Below are 20112 nucleotides of genomic sequence, written 5' to 3' on the forward strand. Positions count from 1 at the left end.
TCCTTACAGTGTCCTTACTTTTTCCCTCCATGACATTATCTGATTTAGAGACTGCCTTGTAATCATTTTCTCTTTTCTGTCAGACCCATTTACTTCATAGGATGTGTCCCAAAATGGCACCATATTCCCCATTTAGTGCACTACTTTTGAGCAGGCCCATATGGTCTGGTCAAAAGTAGTGCACTATACCGCATAGGGTGCCATTTTGTGGCGTAGGACTAGTGGAATGTAGTTTAACACCATGGAGCCACGCAAGCTTTTCAGATTGTCAATTATTCCAGCATTTCTGAATGTGATGGCAATTTATACAATCATCATTAGAGAATAAGCAACATTTAATTCTAGTGTTGAGCATGTTGTTTGTTTGGCTGGGCGGTGGGAATTCAAGTTTGGCTGGACAGAAAAACCCTAACAAACAACTCCAAATGTTTCCTCCAGTTGACAGATGCGGTTGCAGTCAGTTTCTCTCTCACTAAAACAATGGCTTGTGGTGAATTTAATTGAATCCGTCTTGATGAGGCACACCTCCCCTCGTGTCTCTCCCCTCGTGTCAAAAAGCTGATTGAACACTCCCCTTTTACCAGAGACATCCCTGGCAGAGGAAACTCTCTCTCCCTCTCTCCCTCGCTCCCTGTGATTGTGTCAATGCGGCACTCTCCTGATTCACTCTTTTTTTTTGGGAAAGGGGGAAGAGAGGGAGGGAGGTGCTGCAGAGGTGCAGAGGATCAAGAGCACCTTCCTCCTCTGGAGGCTCCTCCCTTTGAGGAAGTTTCTGTCACTTCCTGTACCCCCCTGGCATTCCAAACCCCGGCCCCTGGCCGCCCCGGTGCATACTTGGTATTATCTGTCGCAGCAATTAGTAGAGATGTGATGAACCCAGTCCGTTCTCCATATCCCTCGGCCATCATAGTATTTCCCGCGGCTTCCGTGACCAGAGGTGTCGGAATGTGAGGCTCTTCTCCACACTGTGGTTGTTCCCCCTCCTCAGGCAGTAGTGGTGGTGCGGCCTAGTGGGACCTGGTTTAAGAGTGTGTGTACTGTACTCCGGTGTGTGTGTGTGTTTGTGTGTGTGTGTGTGTGTGTCTAATGAAGGTGCTTCCCACCTCTCCCTGGTTCTCTTTAATGCCTCCCTCATCAGAGAGAAACCGGCGAACAAAACCACAACAGACAAAACCTTTGAAAGAAGGCGTCTTTGAAGGATACGTGCCCTGTTCCCTGAAAGAGAGAGAAACACCGTTAATTGGGAGCAATGTGTGAGGCAGAGGGGGGAAAAGGAATCATTTCCTAATAAGGAGCTTGGTTTTTATGAGGGAGTTGCTGGGAAATGGGAACCATAGGCTGGTAGATGTGAAGTGCCTATAATCTGCATATATGTACATCTTTTAACCTCTCTATCAAGTGTTCCTTTTAAAACTGCCCCTTTGGTGATATTGAAGTGGTTTTAACTGAGTCTCAGTCAATGGCGTTATTAGTAGGCCACCAGTGGACTGAAAGTCACAGACAAAACCCCTCCACAGAGGTCTCTCTCTCTCCGCATTTCTAAGCGGATTTTGACATTGAAAATTCCTCATGCTGGTGGAGTTCTCAAACAAACACACATAGGATATGAAGAAAAAAAACAGCCCTCGCTTTTCTGAATTAATCTGAGGATAACAAGAAGAGAGTGAGGCTCTGGTATGGTCGTGGGCATCTTTGAGTGGCTCCACAACGGACCCCTGAGGTACGCCTTTTTCAAAGTACCCCCTAGAGAACCCAGTGGAAATAAAGTCTGTCAGGGAAGAAGAAGAAGAAGAGCCCTTCTGTCTCTGAGTATTTCCATGAAAACGCTGCAGACACAGTTCCTCCTGCCCTCCCTGTGGTTCCCTCCTCCTGCAGGCAGATAGATAGTATGAAAAGATGATCCCCTCAAAATGAGTGTGCAGCGAGATAGATAGGGGACTGCCTGAAGAGAGTTGTAGGAATGCAAGGATAAACCGCAGAAGTAATGCCCCTAACAGACCTGGTCAAAATCTCTGCAGCTGTTAGTTTCAATCACCAGTACAGTACATAGCTAACAAATCAACCTATTGGTTTGAGGGCCGTGATGATACCAGTATCACAATATGTTTTCCATGGCAAAAATGAAAACATGAAGCAGACCACACTCTTTGGTCCTTTAAAAACCTGCTGTATGTAAAATATTGTGTGCTATAGCACATAAATAAATACATGTGATTCTGGATGACAACATAATGATGTTTCATTAGGGCTGTTTTCCTAAAGAAGTTAAGTCCGTTTGCTGTTTTGTTTCCTAGCCACGATACCACTATACTGGCAGCGTCCTGGGTTTATGGATTCTATTGAAAGACCTTCAGTGACAGCAGTTAAACGTCCCGCTGGTGATGCGTTAGTAGCAGGTCGGATCTCTTCTTTAAAAGGCTGATCTGATCTCCTTCCCAGTCCTGCAGAGTGAGCTCATAAACCCAGCGAGTCATCCTCATGTTGTGAGCGTCTGTCTTTGATCAAATATTTGTGTTTGTGTTGGAGAGATGTATTGGGAATCCACTGTTTGGTTAATACTCACTGGCGCGCTGTGTGCTACTTATGTTGAGATGGAACTGGGCCGTCTGATTCTGGGATATAGGAGGACTAAGGAAGCCTGTGTTTGTTATTCTGTGTGGTCGAGGTCAGCAGTGACCGCGGTACTAAAACAAACCTGACTCATACCTCAAATAGGAAATGCCAAGCACTAAGCTTCCCATCTTTAAATTAGTCAGATCAACGTGTTGAACTTTCACTCTCTCCCTCTCTCTCTTTCTCTCTCTTTCGCTCTCTCTCTCTTTCGTTCTCGCACCCTCTCTCTTTAACTCACTGTTTCTGTCTCCCTCTTTGTCTATGCCTCTCTCTCTCTCTATTTCTCTCTTTCTCTCTCTTTCTGTCTCTATTTCTCTCTTTCTCTCTCTTTCTTTCTCGGTCTTTCTCTCTCTTCTCTCTCTGCCTTTCTCTCTCTCTGTATATCTATCGCTCTCTGTATATCTCTCTCTGTCTCTGTCTCTCTCTCGCTGATAAAGCTGAAGATCCTGTCAGCCTCCATCGGTCTCTCTCTCCTTTCTCTTTGTCTACAGTTATAGATCCTAGCCTTACCCCATATTGTCCTCTATGTTGTAGATTTATACAGACTGGGCCAACCACTACCTGACCAAGTCTGGCTGCCCTCGACTCATCAAGGACCTGACCATAGACATTGCTGACGGAGTTCTGCTGGCAGAAATCATCCAGATCATAGGTGAGAGAACACACACACACACTCGCTGACGCAAACACACACACACACACACACACACACACACACACACACACACACACACACACACACACACACACACACACACACACACACACACACACACACACACACACACACACACACACACACACACACAGCCTCTGTTATAAACACACACACACACACACACACACACAGCCTCTGTTATAAACACACACACACACACACACACACAGCCTCTGTTATAAACACACACACACACACACACACAGCCTCTGTTATAAACACACACACACACACAGCCTCTGTTATAAACACACACACACACACACACACACACACACACACTCGCTGACGCAAACACACACACACACACACACACACACACAAACACACACACACACACACACACACACACACACACACACAGCCTCTGTTATAAACACACACACACAGGCACTGACGCAAACACACACACAGGCACTGATATAAACAAACACGCACAGACGCAAACAAGCACACCCACACACATGTACACACACACACTCCTGACTTAACCTCACTTGTTAGGCTGAGGGAAACTCTCCATTTACCCAGCTATAAAACGTAACGGTGTAGGCATTTAGACGGAACACAAAGGCTTTATCTTCATTTCCGACTGGTCTCTGTCAGGAGAGGAGCTCCAGCCCTGGCAGCCCACTACACACAGACTGTAAACTAGTCCTGCTCTATTGAACCATGTGTCTCCCATGTGTATCTTTTAGCTAGCCTAGAGAGGCTGGTGTTGATGCTCTGCCTCTCTCTTTTTCCCACCTCCTGGGCTGTCTTGAAACTTTACCCCTGCTCTCCACAACAGACAATGGCCCGAGATCCCGCGTCAGTAACACTCAGGCAGCAGCTGATGAATTCGTGGACCTGCTTCGTGGTTGGGCAGGGGGCATTCTTACACACACACACACACACACACACACACACAGAATCACACACACACACACACACACACAGAATCACACACACACACACACACACACACACACACACACACACACACACACAGAATCACACACACACACACACACACACACACAGAATCACACACACACACACACACACAGAGAATCACACACACACACAGAGAGAGAGAGAGAGATCCATGCTCCCCCTGTCGCTGAGCTCTGTAAGGGCTCCTCCACTAGACTAGACTAGAAGTCCCCTAATTCAGAAGGGTCACTGGTGCTCCACTGTGTGTTTAGGCACTTCTTGTTGTGGGAAGGTTTCACACTTCATTTTTTTGTTGTTTTTGTTCTTCTTCCAGCTAATGAGAAAGTGGAGGACATCAATGTCAGCCCCAGGAGTCAGTCACACATGGTGAGTCTGCTAGTTCACCTTTCTTTTTGTGGAGCTGATAGTATTATTTCTGCTTTTATTTTTACTGTCACGCTATTGAAGCGTTGGTCTGGTTGAGAGTCTGTATGCTTGAGGACATGTTTTGTAGGTCTTTCAGGGTACTGTCATGGTTTTGAAGCGTTGGTAAGGTTGAGAGTCTGTGTGCTTGAGGACATGTTTTGTAGGTCTTTCAGGGTACTGTCATGGTTTTGAAGCGTTGGTCTGGTTGAGAGTCTGTGTGCTTGAGGACATGTTTTGTAGGTCTTTCAGGGTACTGTCACGCTATTGAAGCGTTGGTCTGGTTGAGAGTCTGTGTGCTTGAGGACATGTTTTGTAGGTCTTTCAGGGTACTGTCATGGTTTTGAAGCGTTGGTCTGGTTGAGAGTCTGTGTGCTTGAGGACCTGTTTTGTAGGTCTTTCAGGGTACTGTCACGCTATTGAAGCTTTGGTCTGGTTGAGAGTCTGTGTGCTTGAGGACATGTTTTGTAGGTCTTTCAGGGTACTGTCATGGTTTTGAAGCGTTGGTCTGGTTGAGAGTCTGTGTGCTTGAGGACATGTTTTGTAGGTCTTTCAGGGTACTGTCATGGTTTTGAAGCGTTGGTCTGGTTGAGAGTCTGTGTGCTTGAGGACATGTTTTGTAGGTCTTTCAGGGTACTGTCATGGTTTTGAAGCGTTGGTCTGGTTGAGAGTCTGTATGCTTGAGGACATGTTTTGTAGGTCTTTCTGGGTACTGTCATGGTTTTGAAGCGTTGGTCAGGTTGAGAGTCTGTGTGCTTGAGGACATGTTTTGTAGGTCTTTCAGGGTACTGTCATGAACATGTTTGATTGTTTTGCAGGAAACCTAACAGTACTATTCAGAGACCACAGAAGGCTGACTGCTATGGTCCTAATTGCATACATCTCTTAGCCAAGAATATACTCTTTCAATGATGTGACTCTAAATGCATAACGTCTAATTGCACACAGCCCACAGCTTGACGATTACCTCTCAATCTAACTACTATAATTCAGTGGGTTCTCTCACTTTGTCCGTCTGTTTTGGCATCTTTTACACTAGTGTAATTAAAATCGACTTAGCTAGCTGTATTGCTGTGTAGTCTGAGTGTAGTTTTAATGGATTCTGAGGGGGGATTACAGACCAGGCTTCTGTCTTACAGTAAGCCCAACAGGGTTGGTGTTTGGCCAAAGCCCTGTGTTTGTGGCTAGAGCTGGGTCTGGTCCACTGTGACACACTGGTCACTAAGGGCTCTCCCCTACAAGCCCACAGAAATGCAGGTCCAGACGCCAGCCACCCCTGTCCCTAAAGGATTTGTGCTGGAGGAGGTGCCTAATTATGTGTATGTGTGTATGTGTGTGTGGGGGTGCGTGTGTGCATGTGTGCGTGTGTGTATGTGTGTGTGTGTGTTCACTCTTTGTCTCAGTCACTCAAAGCCCATTGATCCAGCATGAGCCTCAGAGGGCGTGCCAGCCCCTGTGGTGGGGAGGGGAACTTGACTTCGAGGAAACACGTCTGCTTGTGGCTCGGGGTGTATGGAGGGGGAACATAAAACACACTCTGCAGCGATAAAACACACTCTGAAAACCTGTATGCCACATCACCTCCAATTATCCTCTGTTACCTCAGTTGTTCCTGAATTGCCCTTTGACCCTCAGTGGCTTGCCATAAATCCACCCAGTTCTGAGGACCAATGTTTTCCTCTCTCCGGAGTTGCTCAGTGCAACACGGCTCCACAAGTGTGTCAGATGTTGCCTCTGCTATAAAACCTACAGGACGGTAGCTCTCCAGGAACAGGGTTGGAGTTAAAACCTACAGGAGGGTAGCTCTCCAGGAACAGGGTTGGAGTTAAAACCTACAGGATGGTAGCTCTCCAGGAACAGGGTTGGAGTTAAAACCTACAGGAGGGTATCTCTCCAGGAACAGGGTTGGAGTTAAAACCTACAGGAGGGTATCTCTCCAGGAACAGGGTTGGAGTTAAAACCTACAGGAGGTTAGCTCTCCAGGAACAGGGTTGTAGTTAAAACCTACAGGAGGGTATTTCTCCAGGAACAGGGTTGGAGTTAAAACCTACAGGATGGTAGGTCTCCAGGAACAGGGTTGGAGTTAAAACCTACAGGAGGTTAGCTCTCCAGGAACATGGTTGGAGTTAAAAACCTACAGGAGGGTAGCTCTCCAGGAACAGGGTTGAAGTTAAAACGTACAGGATGGTATCTCTCCAGGAACAGGGTTGGAGTGAAAACCTACAGGAGGGTAGCTCTCAAGGAACAGGGTTGGAGTTAAAACCTACAGGAGGGTATCTCTCCAGGGTCATGGTTGGAGTTAAAACCTACAGGAGGGTAGCTCTCCAGGAACAGGTTTGGAGAGCCCTGCATTCAACTGTTGATGGGAAGCATAGGTGCTGTGAGGGGCACCCGAATGGCTTTACATACCATTCAGCTTGATAGTGGACGATTGACAGGATGGGATGATGTGAGGGAAACTGAAGAAGGAAATGGAACACTGTTAACATGGCATTGCAGTGACTATGGATATCCATATTAGGCAAACGTCCAATTCCCTAACACGTTACGTTAGTGTTGCTATCACTGTGTAAAATCTATTAAGTACAATTTAATAATATTGTAGTTACTCATTGTTTCATAGGACCTACAGCAGCAACCCTTAATCTAAGCCACAGGGTGAAGTTTCTCATTGTTTCATAGGACCTACAGCAGCAACCCTTACCCTAAGCTACAGGGTGAAGTTACTCATTGTTTCATAGGACCTACAGCAGCAACCTTAATCTAAGCCACAGGGTGAAGTTACTCATTGTTTCATAGGATCTACAGCAGCAACCCTTAATCTAAGCCACAGGGTGAGGTTACTCATTGTTTCATAGGACTTACAGCAGCAACCCTTACCCTAAGCTACAGGGTGAAGTACAGTGTAAAACTGAGTAATTACATTACTAACTGGAGTAATTACACTGTACTAAGGGCTCTGTAATGTAAAGTGAGTCAGTCCGTCTATATCACCGCCACTGAGCGGAGAAATGACTCATTCCTTAAGTCTTGTTCATTGAGCTTTTTGGAGATTGTAGCTGTGTAGCTGAACAACACAGAATAAACTATTTTCAGCAGGAGAGGAGCATCTCTTATTGCCTGAGGAAGTCGGAGGAACAGACTTCTCTCCAACACGGCTCCAGCTATACTTCACCGACTGAATTGCATAATAGACTCTCTCCCATTGATCTGACTCTGCTCAGGTCGGCTAATTCATCTGCCTGGAAAGTGGCTAAACGCTCATCTAAGGCCAGCTAGCCAGTAGTGAACATCAATTGACCCCAACACATTTGTTCTCCATTAGTGAAAAAGCAAGAGGTAGGGCATCCCTGCCAATTGGGGTACCAGGGGGGAGAAATGTGGGAGGAAACCTTGAATACTTTACATGTGAGGGATGGTAGCGATTCCAAGGGGCATGCCATTCTCGGTGGTCGATTCTGGAATTCCGAGCAAGCCTTTCTCCAAACATGCCGCTTGGGGTGTTTTGGGGTTGGGTTTGCTGGGAACTGAGACTGGGAGTTTCTGTAGACCACATCCTGACCCGCAGTACAATATTGTCTCAGTGGGGAGACTGGACGAGCTCTCTTCAGAGGCAGGCTGAGCCAAACAAGAGAAGAAGAATCTCAAATGTGTTTCCTAGCACATCCTCTCTCATTTACACTTGAGTCATTTAGCAGCCGCTCAGAGGCACTTACAGTTAGTGCATTAATCTTAAAATCGTTTGGTGGGAAAACCACATATCTCAGTCATAGTAAGTACATGTCTCCTGGGTGTTTTTTTTTGTTGGTCTCCTCAAAACCCATTGGATGAGATGGTCAGAGGGCAGGTTCCTCTGCCCATTTCATCCAACAGGTTTTGAGAAGGAGGCGAGGAGAGAGGAGGCGATGAATCAAGAAAATGCCATTGAGATTCTCTCAAGGACAAGGCAGTGTAAAGGGATTACAGCCTGATTATGTCTCTTTACACTGGGTTAGCCATGTGGGGAGGAACTCACACGCTGTTCATTAAGACATCACGTCGGAGCTCCGCGTCTTTTAAGCGTCTCTTTCATCTCACGGCATGTTTCACGCTTCTCTTCCACTGTTAAACCTAAGGCTTTCTGACAGCGACACTTCTCTAATTGTATATGGAGCAGCCAGGGGACTTAGATGTGCACAAACAGGGCCCTTGAACGGAGCAGTTTTCGTCTTCTTCTTTAGTCGTTGGTGAAGAAATGATGGTCTGACAGAGAATGACAGCCTGGATCGTAAAAGGCTCTGTTCAGCAGAAAGATAAAGCTCATTTCTGGCGTCGCTAGTCAACCGCAGCACACCAGCGGAACGCAGACATGACGTGGACTCAGTTCACTGTCCTTCTGAAGTCGCTGGAGTCTAAGAAGCCCCAGTGTCTCTGTAGTTGGCACTGTACTGATGTATAGTTTTACAGATGAATCATAGAATCGCTCAAGAATTTAAAAAAATATATATTATGATTGAATTAGTTGTCTGTAATTGTTTCCATATGTCCTTCGTCTATGCTTAATGATGTGTTTTAATGTATGCACAGAGCCGTAAACAAACTTTCCCCGTGGGGATAATAAAGTGATTATCTTTATTTTCACAGAGACTTGAGGCAGTGATGCCAGCTTTCCCTGAGCAGCACTTTAACCTAGTAGTTTCCCTCAGAGAGAGCCTCAGGCTGCATTAGTCACTTTCCCCGAGCAGCACTGTAACCTAGTAGTTTCCCTCAGAGAGCCTCAGGCTGCATTAGTCACTTTCCCTGAGCAGCACTACCCTAGTAGTTTCCCTCAGAGAGCCTCAGGCTGCATTAGTCACTTTCCCTGAGCAGCACTTTAACCTAGTAGTTTCCCTCAGAGAGAGCCTCAGGCTGCATTAGTCACTTTCCCTGAGCAGCACTTTAACCTAGTAGTTTCCCTCAGAGAGAGCCTCAGGCTGCATTAGTCACTTTCCCCGAGCAGCACTTTAACCTAGTAGTTTCCCTCAGAGAGCCTCAGGCTGCATTAGTCACTTTCCCTGAGCAGCACTACCCTAGTAGTTTCCCTCAGAGAGAGCCTCAGGCTGCATTAGTCACTTTCCCTGAGCAGCACTTTAACCTAGTAGTTTCCCTCAGAGAGAGCCTCAGGCTGCATTAGTCACTTTCCCTGAGCAGCACTTTAACCTAGTAGTTTCCCTCAGAGAGAGCCTCAGGCTGCATTAGTCACTTTCCCCGAGCAGCACTGTAACCTAGTAGTTTCCCTCAGAGAGCCTCAGGCTGCATTAGTCACTTTCCCTGAGCAGCACTTTAACCTAGTAGTTTCCCTCAGAGAGCCTCAGGCTGCATTAGTCACTTTCCCAGAGCAGCACTTTAACCTAGTAGTTTCCCTCAGAGAGCCTCAGGCTGCATTAGTCACTTTCCCTGAGCAGCACTACCCTAGTAGTTTCCCTCAGAAAGCCTCAGGCTGCATTAGTCACTTTCCCCCAGCAGCACTTTAACCTAGTAGTTTCCCTCAGAGAGCCTCAGGCTGCATTAGTCACTTTCCCCCAGCAGCACTTTAACCTAGTAGTTTCCCTCAGAGAGCCTCAGGCTGCATTAGTCACTTTCCCTGAGCAGCACTTTAACCTAGTAGTTTCCCTCAGAGAGCCTCAGGCTGCATTAGTCACTTTCCCCCAGCAGCACTTTAACCTAGTAGTTTCCCTCAGAGAGCCTCAGGCTGCATTAGTCACTTTCCCTGAGCAGCACTTTAACCTAGTAGTTTCCCTCAGAGAGCCTCAGGCTGCATTAGTCACTTTCCCTGAGCAGCACTACCCTAGTAGTTTCCCTCAGAGAGCCTCAGGCTGCATTAGTCACTTTCCCCCAGCAGCACTTTAACCTAGTAGTTTCCCTCAGAGAAAGCCTCAGGCTGCATTAGTCACTTTCCCTGAGCAGCACTACCCTAGCAGTTTCCCTCAGAGAAAGCCTCAGACTGCATTAGTCACTTTCCCCCAGCAGCACTTTAACCTAGTAGTTTCCCTCAGAGAGAGCCTCAGGCTGCATTAGTCACTTTCCCTGAGCAGCACTGTAACCTAGTAGTTTCCCTCAGAGAGAGCCTCAGGCTGCATTAGTCACTTTCCCTGAGCAGCACTGTAACCTAGTAGTTTCCCTCAGAGAAAGCCTCAGGCTGCATTAGTCACTTTCCCTGAGCAGCACTGTAACCTAGTAGTTTCCCTCAGAGAGAGCCTCAGGCTGCATTAGTCACTTTCCCTGAGCAGCACTGTAACCTAGTAGTTTCCCTCAGAGAGAGCCTCAGGCTGCATTAGTCACTTTCCCCCAGCAGCACTGTAACCTAGTAGTTTCCCTCAGAGAGAGCCTCAGGCTGCATTAGTCACTTTCCCTGAGCAGCACTACCCTAGTAGTTTCCCTCAGAGAGAGCCTCAGGCTGCATTAGTCACTTTCCCTGAGCAGCACTTTAACCTAGTAGTTTCCCTCAGAGAGCCTCAGGCTGCATTAGTCACTTTCCCAGAGCAGCACTTTAACCTGGTAGTTTCCCTCAGAGAGCCTCAGGCTGCATTAGTCACTTTCCCCCAGCAGCACTTTAACCTAGTAGTTTCCCTCAGAGAGCCTCAGGCTGCATTAGTCACTTTCCCTGAGCAGCACTTTAACCTAGTAGTTTCCCTCAGAGAGCCTCAGGCTGCATTAGTCACTTTCCCTGAGCAGCACTTTAACCTAGTAGTTTCCCTCAGAGAGAGCCTCAGGCTGCATTAGTCACTTTCCCTGAGCAGCACTTTAACCTAGTAGTTTCCCTCAGAGAGAGCCTCAGGCTGCATTAGTCACTTTCCCCGAGCAGCACTGTAACCTAGTAGTTTCCCTCAGAGAAAGCCTCAGGCTGCATTAGTCACTTTCCCTGAGCAGCACTACCCTAGTAGTTTCCCTCAGAGAGAGCCTCAGGCTGCATTAGTCACTTTCCCTGAGCAGCACTACCCTAGTAGTTTCCCTCAGAGAGAGCCTCAGGCTGCATTAGTCACTTTCCCTGAGCAGCACTACCCTAGTAGTTTCCCTCAGAGAGAGCCTCAGGCTGCATTAGTCACTTTCCCTGAGCAGCACTTTAACCTAGTAGTTTCCCTCAGAGAGCCTCAGGCTGCATTAGTCACTTTCCCAGAGCAGCACTTTAACCTGGTAGTTTCCCTCAGAGAGCCTCAGGCTGCATTAGTCACTTTCCCCCAGCAGCACTTTAACCTAGTAGTTTCCCTCAGAGAGCCTCAGGCTGCATTAGTCACTTTCCCTGAGCAGCACTTTAACCTAGTAGTTTCCCTCAGAGAGCCTCAGGCTGCATTAGTCACTTTCCCTGAGCAGCACTTTAACCTAGTAGTTTCCCTCAGAGAGCCTCAGGCTGCATTAGTCACTTTCCCTGAGCAGCACTTTAACCTAGTAGTTTCCCTCAGAGAGAGCCTCAGGCTGCATTAGTCACTTTCCCCGAGCAGCACTGTAACCTAGTAGTTTCCCTCAGAGAAAGCCTCAGGCTGCATTAGTCACTTTCCCTGAGCAGCACTACCCTAGTAGTTTCCCTCAGAGAGAGCCTCAGGCTGCATTAGTCACTTTCCCTGAGCAGCACTACCCTAGTAGTTTCCCTCAGAGAGAGCCTCAGGCTGCATTAGTCACTTTCCCCCAGCAGCACTTTAACCTAGTAGTTTCCCTCAGAGAAAGCCTCAGGCTGCATTAGTCACTTTCCCTGAGCAGCACTACCCTAGCAGTTTCCCTCAGAGAAAGCCTCAGACTGCATTAGTCACTTTCCCCCAGCAGCACTTTAACCTAGTAGTTTCCCTCAGAGAGAGCCTCAGGCTGCATTAGTCACTTTCCCTGAGCAGCACTGTAACCTAGTAGTTTCCCTCAGAGAGAGCCTCAGGCTGCATTAGTCACTTTCCCTGAGCAGCACTGTAACCTAATAGTTTCCCTCAGAGAGAGCCTCAGGCTGCATTAGTCACTTTCCCCCAGCAGCACTGTAACCTAGTAGTTTCCCTCAGAGAGAGCCTCAGGCTGCATTAGTCACTTTCCCTGAGCAGCACTACCCTAGTAGTTTCCCTCAGAGAGAGCCTCAGGCTGCATTAGTCACTTTCCCTGAGCAGCACTACCCTAGTAGTTTCCCTCAGAGAGCCTCAGGCTGCATTAGTCACTTTCCCTGAGCAGCACTTTAACCTAGTAGTTTCCCTCAGAGAGCCTCAGGCTGCATTAGTCACTTTCCCTGAGCAGCACTTTAACCTAGTAGTTTCCCTCAGAGAGAGCCTCAGGCTGCATTAGTCACTTTCCCTGAGCAGCACTACCCTAGTAGTTTCCCTCAGAGAGCCTCAGGCTGCATTAGTCACTTTCCCCCAGCAGCACTTTAACCTAGTAGTTTCCCTCAGAGAGCCTCAGGCTGCATTAGTCACTTTCCCCCAGCAGCACTTTAACCTAGTAGTTTCCCTCAGAGAGAGCCTCAGGCTGCATTAGTCACTTTCCCTGAGCAGCACTACCCTAGTAGTTTCCCTCAGAGAGCCTCAGGCTGCATTAGTCACTTTCCCTGAGCAGCACTTTAACCTAGTAGTTTCCCTCAGAGAGCCTCAGGCTGCATTAGTCACTTTCCCCCAGCAGCACTTTAACCTAGTAGTTTCCCTCAGAGAGAGCCTCAGGCTGCATTAGTCACTTTCCCTGAGCAGCACTTTAACCTAGTAGTTTCCCTCAGAGAGAGCCTCAGGCTGCATTAGTCACTTTCCCTGAGCAGCACTACCCTAGTAGTTTCCCTCAGAGAGCCTCAGGCTGCATTAGTCACTTTCCCCCAGCAGCACTTTAACCTAGTAGTTTCCCTCAGAGAGAGCCTCAGGCTGCATTAGTCACTTTCCCTGAGCAGCACTTTAACCTAGTAGTTTCCCTCAGAGAGAGCCTCAGGCTGCATTAGTCACTTTCCCTGAGCAGCACTACCCTAGTAGTTTCCCTCAGAGAGCCTCAGGCTGCATTAGTCACTTTCCCTGAGCAGCACTTTAACCTAGTAGTTTCCCTCAGAGAGAGCCTCAGGCTGCATTAGTCACTTTCCCTGAGCAGCACTACCCTAGTAGTTTCCCTCAGAGAGAGCCTCAGGCTGCATTAGTCACTTTCCCCGAGCAGCACTTTAACCTAGTAGTTTCCCTCAGAGAGCCTCAGGCTGCATTAGTCACTTTCCCCCAGCAGCACTTTAACCTAGTAGTTTCCCTCAGAGAGAGCCTCAGGCTGCATTAGTCACTTTCCCTGAGCAGCACTTTAACCTAGTAGTTTCCCTCAGAGAGAGCCTCAGGCTGCATTAGTCACTTTCCCCCAGCAGCACTTTAACCTAGTAGTTTCCCTCAGAGAGAGCCTCAGGCTGCATTAGTCACTTTCCCCCAGCAGCACTTTAACCTAGTAGTTTCCCTCAGAGAGCCTCAGGCTGCATTAGTCACTTTCCCCGAGCAGCACTACCCTAGTAGTTTCCCTCAGAGAGAGCCTCAGGCTGCTGCATTAGTCACTTTCCCCCAGCAGCACTTTAACCTAGTAGTTTCCCTCAGAGAGCCTCAGGCTGCATTAGTCACTTTCCCCAAGCAGCACTACCCTAGTAGTTTCCCTCAGAGAGAGCCTCAGGCTGCTGCATTAGTCACTTTCCCCCAGCAGCACTTTAACCTAGTAGTTTCCCTCAGAGAGCCTCAGGCTGCATTAGTCACTTTCCCCCAGCAGCACTTTAACCTAGTAGTTTCCCTCAGAGAGCCTCAGGCTGCATTAGTCACTTTCCCCGAGCAGCACTTTAACCTAGTAGTTTCCCTCAGAGAGAGCCTCAGGCTGCATTAGTCACTTTCCCCCAGCAGCACTTTAACCTAGTAGTTTCCCTCAGAGAGCCTCAGGCTGCATTAGTCACTTTCCCTGAGCAGCACTTTAACCTAGTAGTTTCCCTCAGAGAGAGCCTCAGGCTGCATTAGTCACTTTCCCCCAGCAGCACTTTAACCTAGTAGTTTCCCTCAGAGAAAGCCTCAGGCTGCATTAGTCACTTTCCCTGAGCAGCACTACCCTAGTAGTTTCCCTCAGAGAGAGCCTCAGGCTGCATTAGTCACTTTCCCCGAGCAGCACTTTAACCTAGTAGTTTCCCTCAGAGAGAGCCTCAGGCTGCATTAGTCACTTTCCCTGAGCAGCACTACCCTAGTAGTTTCCCTCAGAGAGCCTCAGGCTGCATTAGTCACTTTCCCCGAGCAGCACTGTAACCTAGTAGTTTCCCTCAGAGAAAGCCTCAGGCTGCATTAGTCACTTTCCCTGAGCAGCACTGTAACCTAGTAGTTTCCCTCAGAGAGAGCCTCAGGCTGCATTAGTCACTTTCCCTGAGCAGCACTACCCTAGTAGTTTCCCTCTGAGAGAGCCTCAGGCTGCATTAGTCACTTTCCCTGAGCAGCACTACCATAGTAGTTTCCCTCAGAGAGCCTCAGGCTGCATTAGTCACTTTCCCTGAGCAGCACTTTAACCTAGTAGTTTCCCTCAGAGAGCCTCAGGCTGCATTAGTCACTTTCGCCCAGCAGCACTTTAACCTAGTAGTTTCCCTCAGAGAGAGCCTCAGGCTGCATTAGTCACTTTCCCTGAGCAGCACTTTAACCTAGTAGTTTCCCTCAGAGAGAGCCTCAGGCTGCATTAGTCACTTTCCCTGAGCAGCACTACCCTAGTAGTTTCCCTCAGAGAGAGCCTCAGGCTGCATTAGTCACTTTCCCTGAGCAGCACTTTAACCTAGTAGTTTCCCTCAGAGAGCCTCAGGCTGCATTAGTCACTTTCCCCCAGCAGCACTTTAACCTAGTAGTTTCCCTCAGAGAGCCTCAGGCTGCATTAGTCACTTTCCCCCAGCAGCACTTTAACCTAGTAGTTTCCCTCAGAGAGAGCCTCAGGCTGCATTAGTCACTTTCCCCCAGCAGCACTTTAACCTAGTAGTTTCCCTCAGAGAAAGCCTCAGGCTGCATTAGTCACTTTCCCTGAGCAGCACTACCCTAGTAGTTTCCCTCAGAGAGCCTCAGGCTGCATTAGTCACTTTCCCCCAGCAGCACTTTAACCTAGTAGTTTCCCTCAGAGAGCCTCAGGCTGCATTAGTCACTTTCCCCCAGCAGCACTTTAACCTAGTAGTTTCCCTCAGAGAAAGCCTCAGGCTGCATTAGTCACTTTCCCTGAGCAGCACTACCCTAGTAGTTTCCCTCAGAGAGCCTCAGGCTGCATTAGTCACTTTCCCCCAGCAGCACTTTAACCTAGTAGTTTCCCTCAGAGAGCCTCAGGCTGCATTAGTCACTTTCCCCCAGCAGCACTTTAACCTAGTAGTTTCCCTCAGAGAGCCTCAGGCTGCATTAGTCACTTTCCCTGAGCAGCACTTTAACCTAGTAGTTTCCCTCAGAGAGCCTCAGGCTGCATTAGTCACTTTCCCCGAGCAGCACTTTAACCTAGTAGTTTCCCTCAGAGAGCCTCAGGCTGCATTAGTCACTTTCCCTGAGCAGCACTACCCTAGTAGTTTCCCTCAGAGAGCCTCAGGCTGCATTAGTCACTTTCCCCCAGCAGCACTTTAACCTAGTAGTTTCCCTCAGAGAGAGCCTCAGGCTGCATTAGTCACTTTCCCCCAGCAGCACTTTAACCTAGTAGTTTCCCTCAGAGAAAGCCTCAGGCTGCATTAGTCACTTTCCCTGAGCAGCACTACCCTAGTAGTTTCCCTCAGAGAGCCTCAGGCTGCATTAGTCACTTTCCCCCAGCAGCACTTTAACCTAGTAGTTTCCCTCAGAGAGCCTCAGGCTGCATTAGTCACTTTCCCCCAGCAGCACTTTAACCTAGTAGTTTCCCTCAGAGAAAGCCTCAGGCTGCATTAGTCACTTTCCCTGAGCAGCACTACCCTAGTAGTTTCCCTCAGAGAGCCTCAGGCTGCATTAGTCACTTTCCCCCAGCAGCACTTTAACCTAGTAGTTTCCCTCAGAGAGCCTCAGGCTGCATTAGTCACTTTCCCCCAGCAGCACTTTAACCTAGTAGTTTCCCTCAGAGAGCCTCAGGCTGCATTAGTCACTTTCCCTGAGCAGCACTTTAACCTAGTAGTTTCCCTCAGAGAGCCTCAGGCTGCATTAGTCACTTTCCCCGAGCAGCACTTTAACCTAGTAGTTTCCCTCAGAGAGCCTCAGGCTGCATTAGTCACTTTCCCTGAGCAGCACTACCCTAGTAGTTTCCCTCAGAGAGCCTCAGGCTGCATTAGTCACTTTCCCCCAGCAGCACTACCCTAGTAGTTTCCCTCAGAGAGCCTCAGGCTGCATTAGTCACTTTCCCCCAGCAGCACTTTAACCTAGTAGTTTCCCTCAGAGAGCCTCAGGCTGCATTAGTCACTTTCCCTGAGCAGCACTACCCTAGTAGTTTCCCTCAGAGAGCCTCAGGCTGCATTAGTCACTTTCCCTGAGCAGCACTTTAACCTAGTAGTTTCCCTCAGAGAGAGCCTCAGGCTGCATTAGTCACTTTCCCTGAGCAGCACTGCCCTAGTAGTTTCCCTCAGAGAGCCTCAGGCTGCATTAGTCACTTTCCCCCAGCAGCACTTTAACCTAGTAGTTTCCCTCAGAGAGAGCCTCAGGCTGCATTAGTCACTTTCCCCCAGCAGCACTTTAACCTAGTAGTTTCCCTCAGAGAGAGCCTCAGGCTGCATTAGTCACTTTCCCCCAGCAGCACTTTAACCTAGTAGTTTCCCTCAGAAAGCCTCAGGCTGCATTAGTCACTTTCCATGAGCAGCACTAACCTAGTATTTTCCCTCAGAGAAAGCCTCAGGCTGCATTAGTCAGTTGAAGTGAGGTTGGTTGGTTCCTTCTCCCGGCACATGGTCCAATGGTCACATGGTCCAATGGTCACATGGTCCAATGGTCACATGGAAGGTATAACAGAGTTAGGTGTTGGTTAAGGACTCGTGAAGCAGCCCGGCACCATCTGGGGCCAATCTGTTGGCAGTGTGCAAGACGGACGGTTGAGGGACACGCAGCATGCGCCCATCCCATTAACCTCGTTCGCCCGACACTGTCATTGTTAATACAGTCTGGTATTAGCACTCTCCGATGGATCGTGTATACCTGGTGTGAAGTGTAGGCGTGAGTTCCTTTGTGGCTACACTGTTCAACATCTGCCCTGTTTTATTGCACCGGTCGGTTATTGGATTTGCCAGCTCCAGCTGTCAATACTATTCTTATGAGATGAGGATCAGTTGGTCTGGTAATGATGTGACATATGAAGGTTCATGACGCGAGGCTGGGGAGTGTCCCTGGGTGTCACTATGATGCCACATATCCCTCTCATTCAAATCTGGACCTCAAAGCCAGTTCCACTACTTGTTGTTATTGTTCCCCTCTTACCAGAGACTGATTTAGACCTGGGATACCAGCTGGGTGCAATTAATTATCAGGTTGACCAGAAAAACCAGCAGTACCCTGGACCTCGTAGGGTAAGAGTTGAATTCCCCTGGAATAGATAATTGACCTGAAGTTGCCGTGAGCAGCTGGATAGTTGGAACAGTGTTTTCACCGACTATAAATGCAGTTGGATAGGATCATTCTCTAGTCACAACTCTGGCCGTCGTATTCTACAGTCCTGCTGCTTTTCCTTTCTCTCTCCCACTTACTTGATGAATGTTATCCATTGGCAGCTCACACACCTCTCCCAGGTAGAAATATGTGCCTAGTTAAATGAATGAAAATCAGCTGGTCTGTGGAGGATTGAAGCTGTGCATCTCTGTTCGAGTTCGAGTTTCTATCTCATTGCTCATTGCCATGGATTTGCTCCAAACCCTCATCCAATTTCCATTCTTCCTACATGAAGGCCATGGGAGGACATTTTTTGGGGGGGTGGGGGCAACCCTTTCATGTGTCTACACAGTAGACTATTCTAGAACTGACGAGGGAACACCTACAGGCCTGTTATGTCAGTTGTACCCCACATGGACCCTTTTAATCTCTCATTATAAAAAAAAGAGGGCTTGACGGATGTCCTGTTAAAAGGGGAAACAGCTGACCTGTTAAAAAGGTTCTGCCAGGGTATTGCTAACCTTTGATCTATCTCTGTTCTCTCCTTCACAAAGCTGAAGTTCCTGACCGCCTCCATCTGTCTCAGTCGCTCTCTCTTTCTCTCTCTCCCCTTTCTGCCTCCATCTCTCTTTCCCTCGTGTTCTCCATAAATATGGTACACTTCCCAAAATACTTTTTTTATGGACAGTCCATTTACGCTCCAAGAGATTTCAGCTCTGAAAAAGACCCTTCACTTTTTCTTGCGACTTTTATTATCGTTCCATTCTGCCTTTAACCGTCTCGACACAGCCACCCTCTCAATCACCTTCAATGTGACAGGGGTAGTGTCACCGCTTCAATCAATTGTTGAGGATCGTCACAATGTCCTTTCCTCTAAAGTCTACAATCTCAGCCCTGGAGCAGGGACATGGGATTCATCCTAAATGGCACCCTGGTCAAACGTAGTGCACTATTTATGTAATAGAGATGCTATTTGGGATGCACCCACAGTTTCTAGTTTGGCTCGGTAGGTATTGGGGGTCGTGTGAGGTTGTCGGTGGCAGGAAACGGTGCGAGCTGCTGCATTTCTTGACTTGTCAGAAGGTTATGTAGACTGACATTTTCAGATGCCAACGCTTGACCCTGCTGGTCTCCTCTGTGAAGAGCCTCAGACACGATAGACAGAGCTCCCATTGTAGCCTGTCGACAACAACGTCCTCCCGCATTGTTGCACTGCTGGGCTCACGTATGATGAAGTCATAGTGGTAGTGGTGAATTCTTAGCTACCAAGCTGTGGATGCTACTGGTTGACGCATTATACTAATGCTGAATTAATTTTAATGTCTGAAAAAAAATCCTCTTGGCTATTCTATTTGTGTATTTTTGAACCGGGTTGTATTTTTGCAGACCAGAGTTCCCTGTGTTTCTGTATTTGTCTTCAAGAAAATTAATACAATGGTGGAATTAATACAATGGTGGAATTAATACAATGGTGGAATAAAGTTTTCATTTGAAAACATACAGCAAGACGATTCAATGTAGGAATTCTCCAGCCCCAATAAGAAGCTTGCCCTCTCTGCTAAAGCTGCAAAATACATGACTATTAATGAAGTCCTCTTCACACTGAGAAACAGGGGAAATCAAGTAAAACACAAGTGCATTAACATAGGAGAGAGACTGTATATTTCCCAAGTTTCCAAGGTTTGTGTAAAACTTGCCCTATCTGACAGCTGTATGAAATAACCAGTCAGTGGATATGATTAGGACTGTCACCCAAAATCTGTATTGAGTAACTAAAATATGCAATAACCACATTTATCCTCACACACCCACCATCCGGAGCTTGACTGATATTAGATTAACCCTCACACACACACTATCCTGGGCCTGCTCTGAAGGGGGTTGGGGATCGATGGAAAAGGCAGCATGTCAGCCCCCTCTAGAGCCGACTGCTGAGGT

At 47.9% G+C, this 20112-nt stretch overlaps 1 protein-coding gene across 11 annotated transcripts in view; it reads left to right on the plus strand.

The window, feature by feature from the left end:
- Positions 1-20112, plus strand: part of nav3 (neuron navigator 3) — a 242139-nt gene that overhangs the window by 70542 nt on the left and 151485 nt on the right. For all 11 annotated transcript variants that reach the window (XM_036945151.1, XM_036945152.1, XM_036945153.1 and 8 more), the window contains exons 2-3: positions 3148-3265; positions 4581-4633. In XM_036945151.1, the coding sequence (XP_036801046.1) occupies positions 3148-3265; positions 4581-4633 (171 nt within the window). The remainder of the gene's footprint in view (positions 1-3147; positions 3266-4580; positions 4634-20112) is intronic.

This window comes from Oncorhynchus mykiss, chromosome 15 (assembly GCF_013265735.2).
Source record: "Oncorhynchus mykiss isolate Arlee chromosome 15, USDA_OmykA_1.1, whole genome shotgun sequence".
Classification (NCBI taxonomy): Eukaryota; Metazoa; Chordata; class Actinopteri; order Salmoniformes; family Salmonidae; genus Oncorhynchus; species Oncorhynchus mykiss.